The sequence below is a fragment of the Oryctolagus cuniculus genome, chromosome 2 (genome assembly GCF_051225735.1).
Source record: "Oryctolagus cuniculus isolate XC-2025 breed Fujian yellow rabbit chromosome 2, ASM5122573v1, whole genome shotgun sequence".
Classification (NCBI taxonomy): domain Eukaryota; kingdom Metazoa; phylum Chordata; class Mammalia; order Lagomorpha; family Leporidae; genus Oryctolagus; species Oryctolagus cuniculus.
Genome location: NC_142868.1, coordinates 112,204,692 through 112,223,903, shown reverse-complemented (window position 1 = coordinate 112,223,903; position 19,212 = coordinate 112,204,692). Strand labels below are relative to the sequence as shown.

General features: G+C 47.4%; 1 protein-coding gene across 1 annotated transcript in view; it reads right to left on the bottom strand.

Moving 5' to 3' along the window:
* RFX8 (regulatory factor X8) overlaps positions 1–19,212 on the bottom strand; it is a 62,819-nt gene that overhangs the window by 35,641 nt on the left and 7,966 nt on the right. The window contains exons 3-4 of the mRNA XM_002710010.6: positions 17,316–17,377; positions 14,224–14,310 (exon numbers count right to left, since the gene is read on the bottom strand). Of these exons, the coding sequence (XP_002710056.4) occupies positions 14,224–14,310; positions 17,316–17,377 (149 nt within the window). The remainder of the gene's footprint in view (positions 1–14,223; positions 14,311–17,315; positions 17,378–19,212) is intronic.

The window sequence follows — 19,212 nt, the reverse complement described above, 5'->3', positions numbered from 1 at the left end:
ACTATGAAAAACTTTAATATGAGGCTCCTTCACCGACTCATCCAAAATGGAATTAAAACTTCATTTCAGAATAAAAATTTGAAATGCACGTATTCTGCAAAAAGTTCATGGAAATGTGTACTATCAAAAACCATTCACGGATTTCGAAACTTTTGGTGCCAAAAGCTTACCTTTTAACTCTGTATCCACAAACTTTTTGAAGCATAGTTATAATTTTGATTACACTAATAATATCAATCACCAAAATATACTGAGCACTTATTCAGTGCTGAGTATTGTGGTTATTTTGTTTATTTTTATTTTCTTTTTCTTTTTTTACAAAGATATATTTATTTGAAAAGCAGACTGACAAAACGAGGGGGAGAGGGGAGAGGGGAGAAGGGAGAGGGGAGAGGGGAGAGGGAGAGATCTTCCTTCTGCTGGTTTACTCTGCAAATGGCCACAACAGCCAAGACTGGTCCAGCTTGAGGCCATCAAAGTGTCCCACGTGGATGGCAGCGGCCCAAGCAATTGGACTGTCTTCCTCTGATTTCCCAGGTGCAGTAGCAAGGAGACGAAGGGAAGTGGGAGCAGCTGCAACTCCAGCCGGTGCTACAATACAGGATGCCTGTGTCACCCATGGCGGCTTAACCCGGCGCACCGCTGGTTTTACCCTAACTCTCCTAACGCCCTGTTAGGAAGGCAGGTACACATTATTATGCTCGTTTTACCGACGGGATGATCAGAGGTAGAGATTTTTGCTCTGACTTCACAGTGGATATCACCTTTTCTGTTCTTTTAAGATACACATGGGTATGATTTTTAAAAACCATGTACACAAAAAGCATATAGTCAGACATAAGCATTTTGAAACTTAAAGTGTACAAGAACAATCATATTTTTAAATCTGCCTCTGGGTGATGGTCTAAGTACTTGGGTCCCTGCCATCCATGTGGGAGACCTGGAAGCAGTTCCTGGCTCCTGGCTTCAGCCTGGCCCAGCCCCAGCTGTTGTGGGCACTTGGGGGAGTGAACCAACAAATGGGTGATCTCTCTCTGTGTTTGTCCCGCAAATTAAAAAAGAAAAAGAAAAGAAAAAAAAAGAAGGTGGGCATCAAGAGTTCTGTTAAAAATAAAAATTCTGCCTTGCTGAGGGCTGTGGCTGAGTTTTTTCTCCATTGAGGCTAGACTACTGTTGGGCTATATTAGGTCTCACGAGCAGTTTCATTGCTTGGAGGACCTCTGGAATTGTCTTCAGTGTAAGTTGCCTACATTTGCCTTCTGCAGAGGCAACTCAGGCCGTGGGGGTCAGGCTGCACTTATCTGTAGACAGCAAATAACCCGTTGCTTCGAGGAGGAGGGATGTCTGTCCGTGGAAGGTGGGCAAGGCCGAGAGAGCATGCTTTGAACAAATGCTAGAGTTCCAGACAAGAGGAGGCTTAGGAGCAGTACCTGCTTTGAACACTTTCCCAAGCAGCGGGGTGTCCGGGCCATAATTCTGCAGTGTGCATGTTTTTGTAAGCTGCTAGACAACAACTAGGTAATGCATACATTTTTTTTTTAACCTTAACAAGTTCTAACCGGCTCTGAAAACCATAGGGTTGGCAGGGCCAAAAAGCGCGTTGCAACTTGGACCTCTCATTAGCACCTGGAAGTCAAGTGTCCAAAGTGTCCTGGGGCCCCTCGGAGAGCTGCGAAGGTTAGTGGGGGGCTGGCCCCGGGGAAGGCTCCTCGGGCCTCAGCGCCTCCTGGTATGGTGGAGAAGAGGCCCCTTTGAAGGAGACGCTGCGGTGGATACCAGCAGACTGGGGTGCCCACAGTGGCCAGGCTGGGGGCCGTGCAGGCTGGAAGATGAACCCTTGGCCTCGTCAGCTTCCCCTGCACCCCTAGCCAGCTGTGGACCCTCCGCTTGCATTCCACAGGCTCCGGCAGCCGCAGTCACCACCGTGCCACCGCCACCACCAAGGCAGCCCCCTGAGCTCATGGGCTGGCAAAAGAACAAAGAAACAGAAGAACAAAGGCCTGCAATGTAGAAGGCACCGTTTTAGAAGCTTTTTAAAGGCCTTTAATGTGCTCAGTTGGAAAAGCCGAGTGAGCCAGTGCACCTGTGTGTTGGGGGGAGGGACAGGGCGGGCATGGGGTGAGCTTGCACTCATTCTGAAGCCCGACCTTAGGCGGTTCAGCTCGGCACTTACCGGGGCACTTGGAGAAGTTCCTGCACAAGCGGGATGAAAAAATAAGTTTATTTGGGTGCAAAAACCTTTGAAGTTCACGCAGAGTTTTTCCTCATATACATTTTCCTGAGCTTTCTGAAGACCCCTCGGATTTTGGAATTTTTAAGAAATGTGTATTTATTTATTTTTATTTGTGAGTCAGAGAGACCAGGAGAGAGACAGAGAGTTCCCATATGCTGACTCATCTCCTATCCTAAATGCCCACGTAGTCAAGGCAGCGCTAGGCTGAAACCAGGAGCTGGGACCACAGTCCAGGTCTCCCACATAAGTAGCAGGACCCCAAATGTGTAAGCCAGCACCTACTGCTTTGCAGGTGCACATTAGCAGAACCTGGGATCCGGAGAGGAGCCAGGACTTGAATCCAGGCACTCCCATATGGAGTACCCAGTATGTAACTAACTCCCATATGTCTTAGCCCACAGGCCAAACGCCCAGCCCTGGGGATTTTGAACATTTTCCATCTCGTTTTCACAAACACTTTAAAATTAATTATTTGGCAGGCTGGCATTGTGGTGTAGTGGGTTAAGCCACTGTGTACGACATCAGCATCCCATATGGGCTCCGGTTCGAGTCCCGGCTGCTCCACTTCCAATCCAATCCTGCTAATGGCCTGGGAAAAGCAGCGGAAGATGGCCCAGGTACTTGGGTCCCTGTCCAGAAGAAGCTCCTGGCTTTGGCCTGGCCCAGCCCTGGCTGTTGCTGCTAGTTGGGAAGTGAGCCTGTGGATGGGAGATTTCTCTTTCTCTGTCTCTAACTCTGACTTTCAAGTAAATAAGGAAGCAAATCTTCTAAAAAATTAGTAACTGAGAGGCAGAAGGAGACAGATAGCTCCCATTTGCTGGTTTACTCTGCAAATGTCCACAGTGGCCCCTTAAGAAGCTGGAGGCTGGCAACTCACTCCAGATCTCCACATGGGTGGCAGGAGCACAATCTGCCATCACTGCTCCCTCCCAGACTCTGCAGCAGCAGGAAGTAAGCGTCGGGAGTGGTGCCAGCATCCTCGAGCCCACGCGTAAACGTGGGATGCACGCATCTCAACTGGCATCCCAACCACTCTGCTGAACGCCTGTCCCTTCACACGTGTTCTGAAGTCCCCCGTGACCGGATAGAATAAAGATTTGTCTGCCTCTATAACAATGACCAAAAGTTTTCCTTGAAACATGGTAACCAGGGATTGTGCCCAAGAGATACAGAATAAACATGAGCTAAGCAGAGATAAGAACACACACATGGTCAGCGCTGCGGCTCACTAGGCTAATCCTCCGCCTTGTGGCGCCGGCACCCCGGGTTCTAGTCCCGGTCAGGGCTCCGGATTCTGTCCCGGTTGTCCCTCTTCCAGTCCAGCTCTCTGCTGTGGCCAGGGAGTGCAGTGGAGGATGGCCCAAGTGCTTGGGCCCTGCACCCCATGGGAGACCAGGAGAAGCACCTGGCTCCTGCCATCGGACCAGCGTGGTGCGCCGGCCGCAGCGGCCGTTGTGGGGGGAACCAACAGCAAAAGGAAGACCTTTCTCTCACTGTCCACTCTGCCTGTCAAAAAAAAAAAAAAAAAAAAGAACACACACACGTACACACTCTCAGACACATACACACACGTACACATACTCTTATACACACACATACACTCACACTCACATACACACACGTACACACACTCTCATACATATATACATACTCATACAAATACACATATACACACACACCCTCACACCTCACACTCACACGCACCTCACACACTCTCACACACACTCTCATACACACATACACGCACACACACACACTCTCATACTCTCATGCATATACACACACCTCACTCACACACACACACTCTCATACACACACACACTCTCATACACACACTCACACTCACACACACTCACACACTCACACACTCACTTCCCCTTCCTCACTTTGGCCTCAGTTGTTCAGTACGTTACCCCAAAGTCCAAGCCTCACCCTGGTTCCCAGCCGAGCAAGACTGCAATCCGGGAGGCCCGTTCCTTGTAAAATCGTTTCCCCTCGAGAGGGGCCTGGAGCGGGGAGGGAGAACGTTCTGGATTCGCTGAAGGGGTCGCTTTCACACATGGCACAGGTATGGTCTTTTCTTCCCCCTTTCCTTTTCAAAAGAATAGCCTCAAGCTTTTCAATCGTTTCGAACAACCGAACTTCAGTCTCTCGTTGGTTTGGGGTAGACGCTGCTGCTACTGCTGCTGCTATACGTTTTCCATGAGACTCATCACAACCGCCACGCCCCCCCACCCCCAACCCCCCCAGTGAAAATGAGCGCTGTTGGTCACTCGGGACATCCCTCTCTCCAGGTGTGCAGTTAAGTGAATCACCAACCCCTGGTCCCTGGCCTGGGGAAACGCCCCCTGCTGGCCTCAGGGAGGCCTCTCCTGCCCCATGTACCAAGGCCGAGGAGGGGGTGCACTAGGTAGGTGTGGGCTCCAGAATTTCTGAACCAGTGGGAGTTAGGAAGGCTAGTCTGGAAGCAATAGGGAGGAGACAGGCCTTCTCTTAAGCTGAATTTATTTTAATTCGATTATCCGCTTCCTTGGAGTGCTTGGTGGTGGTGAGAAAGTCTGCCAATACCATCCTCTGGCTACCAACCCTGGTTTTGGCCAAATCTGTATATGCTGGTGCTCTTTTTGGTATTTCCATTTCTTTCCTCAATACAAGATTCAGGGAAAAAAAAATAAATACAACGCAAAGACAAACAAGATGCCCTTGGATAGCCTGTGCCCAGCTCAGTGGTTCAAGGTTGGTTTTAGCAAGGCACGCTGTTTTTAACCCGCCCCCCAAATCAAATTCCTGTTCCTCCCTGGGCAAACATTAGTGCAGGGTTTTTGTGGCTTAGTCCTCCACCATGGCACACGTAGGGAAATGCCCGCTTCTCAGAGGAGTGGCTACAACGCTCATCTGCTGGTTGGCTGGGGTTTGGAACGCAAGGGAGATCATGTTCTGAAAATCCGTATGTGAGAAAGCGCCCTGAGCGCACACAGCTGCACCCCCGTGGGGCTGATGACTCCAGCTGTGCAGCGTCCGCCCCTCCTGTGGTTTCCACTAAGGAGCCCCGCTCTGCTGGGGAAGACAACGACGCATGCGTCATGCGTAGACAGAGGGCCCGCCCCAGCGCTGCCATGTCCACTTCCACACCGTGGAGGGACCTGCAGAGGGGTGCTTGGACAGAAAGGGAAGAGTTGGTCACAGCTTTGGGGGGCAGGGAACGGGGAGGAGCTGAGCAAGCATGAAGGCCTCTGGACCAGGGCAAGAAGTGAGCGGGGAGGATTGTGGGCGTACTGCAGGAGACGCACCATCCCTTTCTTCTGCCTGAATTAGAGGAGGATGCTTGAATTATTGTTTTTAGTTGAAATTTTTACTGTAGTAATTGTAGATTTGCATGTACTGGGGTGAGTGTTCGGCGCAGTCATTAAGCTGATGCGTGGGATACAGGCATCCCACACTGGAATGCCTGGTTCCAGGCCCAGCTCTGTCCTCCATTCCAGCTTCTGTTAATGCACAACCTGGGGGGCAAAGGGTGGTGGCTCTAGTACCCGGGTCCCTGCCACCCACGCTGGAGACCTGGATTGAGTTTCCAGCTCCTGGCTTTGACCTGGCCTGGTCCTGGGTGTTGCACGCATTTGGGAAATGAACTAGCAGATGGGATATTTCTGTCTCTCTGCATCTCTCTCTCTCTCTCTGTCTCTCTGCCTTTCAGATAAATAAAGCTGAATTGAAAAAAAGAGATCCACATGTATTTGTAAAAAATAATTTGGAAATATCCCCTTATTGTCTGCCCAGTCTCCCACAGCACAGAAACTGTCCACAGGCATTCCTTGGCATCCCAGGAGGGCTTGTTCAAGACCCCACAGGTACCCAAATCTGCAGATATTCAAGTCGCCTAATATGAAATGGTGCAGCGTTTGCATAGAACCTACACACTGCTTCCTTTATACATTAAGGCAACTCTCAATTACTTATAATATCTAATACAAAGTACATGCATTGTCAGTGGTGGTTATGTTGTATTGTTTGGGAAAATATAAAAAAAAATTTGTACAGATGCAATTCTACCCAAATACTTTGTCTGCAGCTGATTCAACATAAGGATGCAGAACTTGTGACGACAGAGGCTCAACTGTATAAGATCACAACTGGATACTGACCTGGCTGCAATCCACTGATCTTACTCATTTCCCATGTCTTAAATTTATTTGCGTGTGTGTGTGTGTGTGTGGTCAAGTCTACACAATTTGATCACCTGTGTGGGCTCATGTATCCACTTCCACACACAAGATATTGAATTATTATTGTTATTTCAAGAGACCCTTGGGTTGCTCTTTTATAACTGCATCCATCTCTTGTACAGCCTACCCCAGGACCCCAGTCTCTGACATCCACTTAATCTGCCCTCCATTTAAAAATTTTTATTTCAGTGGGGGGTGTCATTGTGGCATGGCAGGTGAAGCTGCTGCCCACAATGCTGGCATCCATATGAGGCTGCTCCACTTCCAGTCTGGCTCCCTGCTAACGTGCCTGGGAAAGCAGCGGAAGATGGTTCAAGTGCCTGGGTCCCTGCCACCCATGTGGGAGATCCAGATGGAGTTCCAGGCTCCTGGCTTGGGCCTGGCCCAGCCCTGGCCATAGTGGCCATTTGAGGAGTGAATCAGTAGATGAAGATCTCTCTCTCTCTGTCTCTCTCTGTCTCTCTCTCTCGCTCCTCTCTCTATAGCTCTGCCTTTCACATAAATAAATCTTTAAAATTCTGATCTCAAAATGTTTCCTAAATGCAAGCAGAGGGCCTACCACCTTTGAGGAGGTTTTACAAGCAGCATAATTCCCTGGAGATTGCTAAATTGATGTGTGTTATTAGCAGTTCGATCACCTTTTATTGGTAAGTAGTATTCCGTGCGATGAAGGTGCCACCTTTTGTTTTGTTTTGTTTTGTGTTGTTTTGTTTTGTTTTGAACCAGTCCCCTGTTGAAGGTACCTGGGCTGATTCTAATTTGGGGCTATTACAAATCAAGCTGCTAGGAAGCTTGTACAGTTTTTGTGTGGAGATGAATTTTCATTTTTCTGGGATAAATGCCCAAGAGTGCTGTTGCTGGGTGCGGATGGTCAATGTACACTCAGTATGTTAAGCAACCCCGAAACTGTTCTCCAGCACGGCCACAAATGTTTTGCTTTCCCACCAGCAATGATCCAGTTTCTCTCCATCCTCACTGGCATTTGGTGCTGTCACTATTTTTTATTTCAGTCTGTCTGATAGAGGTATAGTGATGTCTCATCACAGCTTTAACTGACATTTCCTTAATGACTGATTATGCTGATCAATCTTTCATGTGCTGATCTGCCATCTGTGTATCTTCTCCAGTGAAATGTGTGTTTATATCTTTTGCCAATTTTCTTTAAAGATTTATTTATTTATTTGAAAGGCAGAGTTACAGAGAAAGAGGGAGAGAGAGAGAGAGAGGGACTCTTCCATGTGCTGATTCATTCCCCAAATGGCTACACTGCCAGGGCAGGGCCAGGCCAAAGCCAGGAGCCAGGAGCTTCTTCCAAGTCTCCCACATGGGTGGCAGGGGCCCAAGCACTTGAGCCATCTTCTGCTTCTTTCCCAGGCCATAGCAGAGAGCTGGACTGGAAGTGGAGGAGCCGGGTCTCAAACTGGTGCCCATATGGGGTGTTGGCATCACAGGTGGTGACTTAACCCACTACACCATGATGCCAGCCCCTACCCATTTTCTGATTAGATTGCTTGTTTTACTGTTGAGTTTTAAACAACCTTTCCACATTCTAGACACCAGTCCTTTGCTGATATGTGGTTTGTGGGTTATTTTCTTGCTGTGTGTAACTTGCATTTCATGTGGGCTTTCCAAGACCAAAATGTTTTATTTTGATGAAGTACAACTTAATTTGTTTCTCATTTTATGGATCACATTTTGGGGAGCAAGTCTACAAACTTTTTGCCTAGCTGAAGGTCTCAATTATTTCATCCTCATTTTAAAGTTTAATATTCTTATATTTTAAATCTGAGTTTCTGATTCATTTTGAGTTAATTTTCATATAGGTTGTGGACAGCTCAACTACTTGGGTCCCTGCCATCCATGTGAGAGACCTGCATTGAGTTCTGGCTCCTGGCTTCAGCCTAGTCCAATCCTGGGTGCTACAGGTATCTCGGGACTGAAGCAACAAAAGGGCAAAATCTCTCTCCTTGTCTCTGCTTTTCAAAGAAACTGAAATTTAAAAAAAATCAGTTGAGCATATCTGAGTGGGTCTATTTCTGGGCTCTCTGTTCCTCTGATTTATATATCTGTGCCTCTACTAATATCATACAGGCTTGATTGCTCTGACTGTACGATGAGTCTTAGTATCTGGAAGAGTGTGTCTTCCCACTTAGCCTTTGCCAGTGTTGTTTGATCTATTTGACTTTCCATATAACTTTTAGGATGAGCTTGTCTGTATCTACAAATGAGCCTTGCTAGGATTATTTTTTTACAAGCTCAAGGAGATACAATGCATATAACCATATAATTCACCCATGTCAACAGCGTAATTCAGTGTTCTATTTTTAAAAAGATATTTATTTATTTGAGAGGCAGAGTTACAGACAGACAGAGGGAGAGAAGAGAGAGAGAGGTCTCCCATCCACTGGTTCACTCCCCAGATGGCTGCAATGGTTGGAGCTTGGCCAGCAGCCAGGAGCTTCTTCCAGGTCTCCCACCTGAGTAGCAGGGCCCAAGCACTTGGGCCATCTCCCACTGCTTTCCCAGGCCATCATCAGGGAGCTGGATCAGAAATGGAGCAGTCGGGATGCGAATCAGCACCCATATGGGATGCCAGTGCCATAGGCATAAGCTTAACCTACTAGGCCATGGTGCCAGCCCCCAGTCCAGTGTTTTCTTAGTCCATTCATAGGTGTATGCAACTATGCAGAAATTAGGTGGCAGAACAGATATGATTAATTTTTCTTAGAAAGTCTTGCTGGAAAGCTTGGCCCTTAACTTGCACCCGGGAACTTGGATGTCAGAGTGCTCCCGGGCAATAGTTAACTGATGAGAGTGGTGACTACACCCAGACTATACAAAGCGCTACACACTGACCACTCGCTGTCCTTTTGGGAGCCTGTGATTTTGTCACATATTGGGCAGAGGGTGCTTAAGTGACCAACTCCCAACCAAAACTTTGGGCACCAAGTCTCTGATGGACTTGTGTGGACAGAAACATCACACGCACGTTGCTGTGTTGTCCTTGTTGGGTCGGACTGTGCTCTGTGGGACCCAACTAGGAGGGAGAGAGCACCAGAGAGGCCTCAGATGGGTTGCTTCACATTCTGCTTCTTTTCCTCTTTTCCCCTTGTGATCCAGCTGGGGTCCTTGCTCTCATCAGTCTTGGCTGTGAATGCCAAGTGTTTACTGACTCCCGGGAGTCCTTTTACTGGACTGAAAGTGGAGGTAGTCTTGGAGTGTCCCATCAAAGTGCTCGTGGGGTTGTTCACTGAAACAAGCAACAGCAGTTTTTGGGAAAAACAGAGGGCTGCTTGGTTGTTCAGAGGGGCCTCACTGAGCATGGCTACATCCTCCCAGCCTCCTGGCGGACTGATCCTTTTCTCACGACAAACCGTCCCTCTCTGGCCTCTGTAATACTCTTTGTTCTGAAGCTGGCTTTATCTGATGTGAACACAGCCACACCTGCTTTCTTTGGGTTAATGTTTACCTGTGACACTTTTCTCAGTCCTTTCCGTTTTTCCTATGCTGCTGAATTTGAAGTGAGATTTTGTCCACAGTATATACTTGGATCATTTTCTTCTTTTTAAATCCACTCTTCTGACCTTGTCTTTTGAGAGATGTACATAGATAATTTACATTTAAGGTAAATTGGAATGTGTTGTACAAGTCCTTATACTAATATAAAATATACCATTTAATGAGAGGCACTTTCTGTTTTTTTTTTCTCTTGGTTTTAAGATTTATTTATTTATTTGAAAATCAGAGTTACAGAGAGAGAAAGAGAGATCTTCCATCCACTGGTTCACTCCCCAGATGGCCACAATGGCCAGTGCTGAGCCAGGCCAAAGCCAGCATCCAGGAGCTTCATCTGGGTCTCCCACATGGGTGGCAGGGGCCCAAACACTTGGGCCGTCTTCTCCTGCTTTTTCCAGGCCATTAGCAGGAAGCTGGATTGAAAGTGGAGCTGCTGGGACACAAACCAGCAACCATACAGGATGCTGGCGTCTTTATCCACTATGCCACAACGTTAGCTTGGCATTTTCATCACTATAATTTATTTAATTGCTAACAATATACTACTTCTTGTATTTCTGTCTCTTAAAAAGAAATATTGAATATTTCTGGAAATGTGGCATTGGTAAGGAAGCTAGCTTTAAGTCTTTTTTTTTTTTTTTTTTTTTTTGACAGGCAGAGTGGACAGTGAGAGAGAGAGAGACAGAGAGAAAGGTCTCCCTTTGCCGTTGGTTCACCCTCCAATGGCCGCCACAGCTGGTGCACCGCGCTGATCTGAAGCCAGGAGCCAGGTGCTTCTCCTGGTCTCCCATGGGGTGCAGGGCCCAAGCACTTGGGCCATCCTCCACTGCACTCCCTGGCCACAGCAGAGAGCTGGCCTGGAAGAGGGGCAACCGGGACAGAATCCAGCACCCCGACCGGGACTAGAACCCGGTGTGCCGGCGCCTCAGGCGGAGGATTAGCCTATTGAGCCACAGCGCCGGCCAGCTTTAAGTCTTAATGCTTTAAAGAATTTCTTAATTGGACAAGAGTTTAAAGTTTATCAATCATTAATTGTTTGTTGAGCAGGGCACATGACCAATGCCTGTTGCTGGGCTTATCCCAAGAATAAGAGCCCAGGTCCTTATCTCTTGGCTCTCTTCTTCACTGCTGACAAAGGCGATTTTGCATCCCCACAAAGGCCAGTTCTAGGCCCCCTCTGGGTGGCACCTCAAATGAACACGTGGAACTCAGGGACACTATTATGGCTTCTTGCCCCTGCTGAGGGCCGGCCTGGTTAGCGGCTTTGCCAGGGCACGCACAGTTTTCTTTTGTTTGACTGATGGCTGGGGGCTCTGGGGTAAAGAAAGCCCTGTAGGAGCTGGGCCCAGCCTTTCAGGAGTGCACAGATCAGCAAGGCAGAGGAGGAAGTTCTAACGGCTACCAAAGCAAATCTCTCATCACAGCTCCTCCCGCGGCTGCTAACGTCTCCATTGTTACAGAGGGGAGCTCCCTTGTGACTAAGGGATGAGTAAGATCTGTCAGAGGAAGAGCTGGCTTGAAACAGAGCATAATGACTTTATTTGAGGTTGCGTCTGAGGGTTCAGCGGGACAGGCTTGGCTGAGTCATCTCTGCTCCCTGCCATGGACAATGACTCAGCCAACCGCTGGGTCCCGGGGACCCTGTGTCTGAGTTTTCCAGACCTGGCCTCTTTTTAGTCCAGGTGCTCCTCTCAGTGACCTCGGCAGCCCTGACCCACTTCCAGGCCCGTGATGCTGCCGAATCTGCATTTCTGATTTGAGTTCTTCAACAGCTCAGGGCCTACCGTGGGAATAGGTCTTCACCGGTTCCTGCAGCTACAACAAAATACCTTAGGCTGGGTAATGAATACACATCACACATTTCTTTCCCCCAACTCTGGAGGCTTCGATCCAAGATCATGGTGCAGGCAGACTCAGGGCCTGGGGGGCACCTGCTGTCTGCCTCTGCGATGCCTCCTTGTTGCTGCGTCCTTCCATGGCAGAAGGCAGAAGGGCAAAACGGACAAACGCTGTGTCCCCGTGAGGCAGAAGAAATGCCCCAAACCTCACACCATTTTGTTCTATTTCCCCACTCCTTTCCTGAAAGTTCCCCGTTTTATGCTTTAGCCATGGATCTGGGTCACTGTGGTGCAGCAGGTTAAACGGCTGCCTCCAATGCTGGCATCATATATGGGTGTCGGTTCAAGTCCCGACAGTCCCACTTCTGATCCAGTTCCCTGGTAATGCACGTGGGAAGGCTTGAGCTTCTGCCACCCACTTAGGAGACCTAGATGAAGCTCCTGGCTCCTGGCTTTGGCCTGAACCAGCCCAGGCCGCTGTGGCCATTTGGGGAGTGAACCAGCAAATGGAAGATATCTCTCTCTGTGTGTGTATTTCCTTCTCTCTGTAACTCTGACTTTTAAACAAACAAATACATCTTAAAAAAAGATTCAGAGACAGGCAAGCATGACTGATTCAGGTTTATGTTGGGGAGAAATGGGCGGCACGGCAGGAAAGGGAGCAGGGAGGAACTGGGCTGCTGACGCCCGTCTAAGGGGTATTTTTTCCTCTCGGAGGTAAGAGCAAGTACCCGAGCCTTTCTGAGCAGGAAAGAGACAAAGAAAACGCAGGGTCCGGGGTTACTGGTCTGGTGGCTGTGTTTAGAGCGGGGAGAGGTTGACCAGTGGGAAGCCATAGGGATTCATGGAAAGAATCTCAGTGTAAGTCAGCAGGCCCTTAAGGAAATATCAATAACCAGGGCGAGTGAAAATCAAGAAGTCACAGTAGAATCCATACAAGGCGCCACCCCAAGAGTCAGGGGTGGTTTGGGGTGGCCTTGTATGGATTCTAGCAATTGGCATCATAGATTGAAACAAGGCAGACAGGGGGCAGACACAATTCGGAGGGAGACTGGAAGTGCAGATTCCCATATTGTAAGTGTGAGGTGCCAGTGGGACATCAGTGTGGAGGTGGCCAGAGTCCCACCTAGGGGCCAAGTCCGGGGATGATGATTCAGGGGCCATTCGCCTGAGGGAGGCAGTGGAGGAGGGTCAAAGGGGATGAGAAGTCTTGGGGCCAAACAGTAGGAAGTGCAACAGTGATGACCAAGACGAATCTTCGGGAATGCCTGCACTTAGTGGGGGAGGGGGACGTAAGGAGACAGAAGGAGAATCACTTTTGCTGGGGGAGGGGGAATTGGATGACACAGAGTCCTGAAGGCTAGAGGAAGTTTCTAGAAAGAAGTGGCCAGTTGTGTCAAATTTTGCAGAAGACCTGAGAAAAACAAAGACTCAGTGGGGAAAAAAATGGCTTTGTCCATTGGGATAAAAAGTATCCAAGGAAATCAACCAGAAATGGATTTCTTTGGTTCATGACATTGCTAGAGGCTGACAAAGGTATGTTGGTCAAAAATGTGTTAATGGAATGTGTGTGTGTGTGTCTATGTGTGTGTGTTTCCATCCTTAAGGAAGACTTAGGAGGTAGGCATTGTGACAAAGCAGGTTAAGCCCCTCCCTTGGGACTCAGTATCCTATACCGGAGTGCCTGGGAGTGAGCCCACCTTTGATTCTAATCCAGCTCCCTGCTAATGCACACCCTGCAAAGCAGCAGGAGATGGCACAAATGGTTGAGTCCCTGCTACCCACTGGGAGACCTAAACGAAGTTCTGGGCTCCGCTTCAGCCTGGCTCAGCATTGGCTGTTGTGGGCATTTGGAGAGTGAACCAGCAGATGAGAGATCTCTCTCTCTCTCTTGCTTGCTCTTTCAAATAAATAAACGTAAATGAAGTTTTTATAAGAGTATCTGTTGTTCTGTATATTAAAAACCAAGGGGGTCGGTGCTGTGGCTCACTTGGTTAATCCTCTGCCTGCAGCGCCAGCATCCCATGTGGGCGCCGAGTTCTAATCCCGATTGCTCCTCTTCCAGTCCAGCTCTCTGCTATGGCCTAGGAGGGCAGTGGAGGATGGCCCGAGTGCTTGGGCCCTGCACCCGCATGGGAGACCAGGTAGAAGCACCTGGCTCCTGGCTTCAGATTGGCGCAGCGCCGGCAATAGTGGCCATTTGCAGGGTGAACCAATGGAAGGAAGACCTTTCTCTCTGTCTCTCTCCCTCTGTCTCTCACTGTCTATAACTCTAACTGTAAAAAAAAAAAAAAAAAAAAGAGGATTTAAAGGCAGAACAGCCACAAAGTCATTTCACAACACAAGTAAACTATGAACAGTTTGTACCCGGGCTTGCAACCTGTAACCAAGGACCGAGACAATAGATACTAACTTGTGATACCTTTTTTCACCCAGAAGGTAGCAATACTGGGCATAGAAGAAAGAGGTTTTCTTGATGCAGATTCCATCATAATGATACCTGAAGAGGAAAAAATGTTGTCTTAAAAATTATGTCAATGAAGGGGCCGGTGTTGCAGTGAGTTAAGCTCCCATCTCTGACACCGGCATCCCATATGAGCACAAGTCCAAGTCCTGGCTTCCCATGCAACTCCCTGTTCTTACCCCTAGGAAGCCAGCAGATGATGAACCATGTGCTTGGGTCCCTTCCATATACATGGGCAACCCGCACAGTGTTCCAGGCTCCTGGCTTTGGCCTGTCCCAGCCTTGGCTGTTTTGGCCATTTGGGAAGTGAACCAGCAGACAGAAGATCTCTCATTCTCTATCTCTCTCTGCTACTGTACCTTTCAAATAAATAAGTAAGTCTTTAAAAAAGCATGTCAACCTACTGTCATGCTTCATGAAAGACACAGAGTAGGTTAGTTAACAAAGGCTTGGAGATCTTCTCGGAGTTTTATCATTAACTCCACTTACGACCATAGCAGCCCTTCAGCCCCACCAAGCTGTTAGGGAGATAAGCAACTTCGTACTACAGGTGATCCCTGACTTATGATGGTTTGACTGACAACTTTTCAATTTTACGATGGTGTAAAAATGATACGTATCCAATAGGGGCCACCCCGCGAGTTTAGAACGTGGATCTTTTCCTGGGCGTCATTCGATGTTGCGTTCTGGCCAGCCCCCAGTCAGCTCGACAAGGGGAAACCTGCAACACCCCCTAGTGCACTGTGTTGCTGGCCTGGGGTGTTTGCTAAATCAGGAGCAGTCAGTGCATTCTTCCACTTAGAAGGTTTTCAACCTGTGAGAGGTTTTCCGGGGTGCAGCCATCGTCAGTTGATGGGCATCTGTATCTCGTACCTCTCAAGCCCTCTGCTTTCCCAGCTTAGGACGTGCTAATCCTGGATTTCACAGGGAGCTGAAGTGCAGCAACACCAAGGTTCCCTCCACTGAGAACTGGACTCTTCTCAGCAGCCCAGGCCCTCCTCTGCTGAGCCTGTCACCGGGCCCCATCCCCAGGAGCCTCTGATGTTGATTTTGTTGGGTCCCAGGGTCTCTTGCTTAGCCACGTAGCTCCTCTGGAAAGATAACTCATGCAGGAGGGAGTAACACAATTGCCCTTCTGGTTTACAGAGTCCATGTCTCAGTGCTAGCCTCTAGCTGAGATGTCTTCCAGGATCACAGAGCCCTGATCACACAAACCAATACCCAATCTAGCTTTCTCCCCAGAGTGACTGGAGCTCACCTTTGTGGGTTTCCATTACTGACCAATCAAAGGAAGGCCACGTGCCCTGGGGACCAACCAGAAGCCCACACACGATCATCCCCGACAGTGAAGTGTAAGATTTCCCTGCCTTTACTCCTTCACACAACCAGGAATTTCACTTCGGCTGCCTGGCTCCTTGCTCTGTGAGCTTTGCAGGAAATGCCCCCTTTTTCAATGTTAGTAATTGGCTTTCTGCATGCAGGGCAAGCGAATGAAAACTTTTCATGTTAATTATTGCCCCATGTTAGGCTTGGCAAACTCTTCCATTGTCTTCAATTCCTTCATGGGTGGTAGGCCCCAATCCTAATTAGTTTCACTCCTTTCTCATTGACTTGCCATTGTGATTTAAAACAAGCAACAAACAGCAATAATAAATAAGTGACAATTAGGACAGTACAAACCATCAGTGCTGGAGTTTCCTTTTGAATTAAAAATACAACCTTGGGACTTAGCCTTCTGAATATAAGTGCAATATGCTAATAAAATGAAAGCTTAGAACTTTTAACTTGGGAGTAATGAAAACAGGTTCATTATTCTATGTGTATACTTACTTAAATATTGAAATAATTCGACATTTGATTGTCTAGACATTTAAGGTGCTGAAATGAAAAACATGTACTGTGACTGTAACTGATGGTGGGCGGTTTGCCTAGATTATTTCTTGCTGATGGCACAATGAATTACAGTTCAGGGAGACGAAATAGGGCCGATAAAGCAAAGGGTGTTGAAATACATTTCACGGCAGGAATGGGCCAGTTGAGAGAAACGTGGTACTCTTTTTCCCTGGTTTGGTGCTTTTTTCCTGAAGTGTGGGTGGTGTTGACTGGTAATGTGGCCATGATGCTCATGATTGGCATTTCTGATTGACAGCTGGGAATAGCTTACCTTGCGCTTTTTGCACAAGCGGCTTCCCATGCATGTATTGGGAATGTCCATGTTGGCGCGGGGTGAGACTGCAATGCTAACTGTATGATAGTGATCAAACTGGATCTTACTGCACATGTGCCATAAACCAGATTTGTCTGGTTTGGCTGAGCTGCCGCTTTATCAGAACACTTTAACCGTAATTTAAACTGCAAGGTGGGTGGTCTTGGTGGGCCCCAGGTGAAGAGCAGGGTCCAGGGCTTCACTCCAGAAGGAGGATCTTGTAGCCCCTCCCCAGTCTTTCATGTCTAACTCTCTGCCAGATGGATCTTTTTAATTTTAACACAATTCCTAAGAAAATAGGAACCGGTACTTGTTTTTAGCATCACCTGAATGATTTCAGACACTAGGACTTAATTTGAATTATGAGCACTGTTTGGTAATAGTTCTATTTTTCTAAAGATTTATTTATTTATTTGAAAGGCAGAGTTACAGAGAGAGGGACACACACACACACACACACACACAGATCTTCTATTTGCTCGTTCACTTCCCAGATGGCTGCAACAGCCAGGGCTGTGCCAGGCTGAAGCCAGAAGCCAGGAGATTCCTCTGGGTCTCTCTTGTGAGTGCAGGGTCCTAGGCACTTGGCCATCTTCTGCTGCTTTCCCAGGCCATCAGCAGGGAGCTGGATTGGAAGTAGAGCAGCCAGGACTCAAACTGGTGCCCTTATGGGATGCTGGTGCCCCAGGCAGTGGCTTTAACCAGCTGAGCCATAGTACTGGCCCCAACGATTGTTCTTTCCCTTTATTTCATTATGCACTTTTGTCACTGATTTAATAATTTTTTCAAAACTTTGTTTTTAACATTAATAAATTTAAAAACATTAGACACCTACCTGGCACTTCCTCTCGTGCCCAGCCTTCGGGTGCCAAGATCAGGAAAAACGAAGCGCACAAGCTAAAAAAGTTAATCAGATTCAAGGCTGTCACTGGAAAGCTCAGAATCAGGGCTTCAATTTCTTCCCCTCACAGAGTTCAAATTCCATTTCCTCTTTTGTGATTATAAATGCAATAAATGTAGATGCAATTTGGGGGAAAACTCATACAAGTTTAAAAAAGAAAACCTACTACCCACAGAAAATTACCACTGAACCATCAGTGTCATGCCATCCAGTTTTTTTTTTTTTTTCAAAGTCTCCATTAGGGAGTACTTCAAACAGCCCATGGAAAGTGGTATTAGATGATAACTTAACTTTGGTGCAAAAAAGTTGAAATTCATACATACTTTCTAGCATATGCATTTTGGAGACCCCGCCCCATGCATGAATTTCAAATCTTTTTTGCATCAAAATAAACATATCTGTCATTCTACTGCTATGAGCTTTTTGAAGTACTCTCATGTATGTGTGTACTATGTATTTACACATTAAATACCTGCATTTTCAATCACACATTTAGTGTGGCACCAGTTTTTTCTTTTTGTAAAGATTTATTTATTTATTTGAAAGGCAGAATGACAGAGAGGCAGAGAGAGAGAGAGAGAGAGAGAGAGAGAGAGAGAGGTCTTCCATCTGCTGGTTCACTCCCAAATTGACTGCAATGGCTGGAGCTGTGCCAATCCAAAGCCAGGAGCCAGGAGCTTCTTCCAGGTCTCCCATGAAGGTGCAGGGGCCCAAGGACTTGGGCCATCTTCTACTGCTTTCCCAGCCATAGCAGAGAGCTGGATCAGGAGAAGAGCAGTCAAGACTCAAACTGGTGCCCATATGGATGCTGGCACTGCAGGCAGCGGCTTTACCCACTACACCACAGTGCCAGCCCCTTCAAGGTTTTCTTAGGGGACACTATAAAGTTGTTGAATTACAAAGCTACCTTAGATGTCTGGCAACAGAGTAATCTGCACATTTTGTATTATTCTGTAGCTCCAACCCCAGACTGTCCAGGGATTTTATTTTATGAACAGGTATATCACAGTTCAAATGAAAAATTGGGATAATTTATTGCAAAAAAATGGAATTAAGTTAAAAAATCATATCTTTAATGTGGAAAGAGCTCACACAAATCAATAGGAAAAACTCTAATACTCCAAAAGAAAATGGTTTGATGATACTACATAAACATACAAGATACACACGACCAAAGCCATGCAAAGGTGACTAACTTCCCTAATGACCCAGCAAATGCAAGTAGGAACAGCGAAATTAATTTCTACCCAAAAATTCTCCTGGGTGAGGAATAGTCTAAATTTAGGTAAGAATATCATGAATCCTCATGAGGGGTGTGAACTGGTTACGATTTATGTTGCTTAGAACAGAAAAAAAATTATAGGCTTGTATTTCCAATAAAGGAGATGGTTAAAAAATTATGGTATATCCAAAAAAATTTTTACAGCCATTGTACAACATACACTTGAAAATATTTTATGTGTAAATGTTTAGGGTCTTCTAAGTGAAGTACGCATAATGATAAGTAAAAATTTCTTGAGGGCTTCCTATGTGTCAGGACTATCTTCTCTCTACATGTGTTTTGTCTTTCATTCCTTAAAAGAACTTCATGTATGGAGCTGGTGCTGTGGCTCAGCGGGTTAAAGCCCTGGCCTGCAGTTGCCGGCATCCCATATGGGTGCCAGTTTGAGTCCCAGTTGCTCCACTTCTGATCCAGCTCTCTGCTGTGGCCTGGGAAAGCACTGGAGGATGGCCCAAGTCTTTGGGCCCCTGCACCCATGTGGGAGACCCAGAGGAAGCTCCTGGCTCCTGGCTTCAGATCGGCGCCGCTTCAGCCGTTGCGGCCATCTGG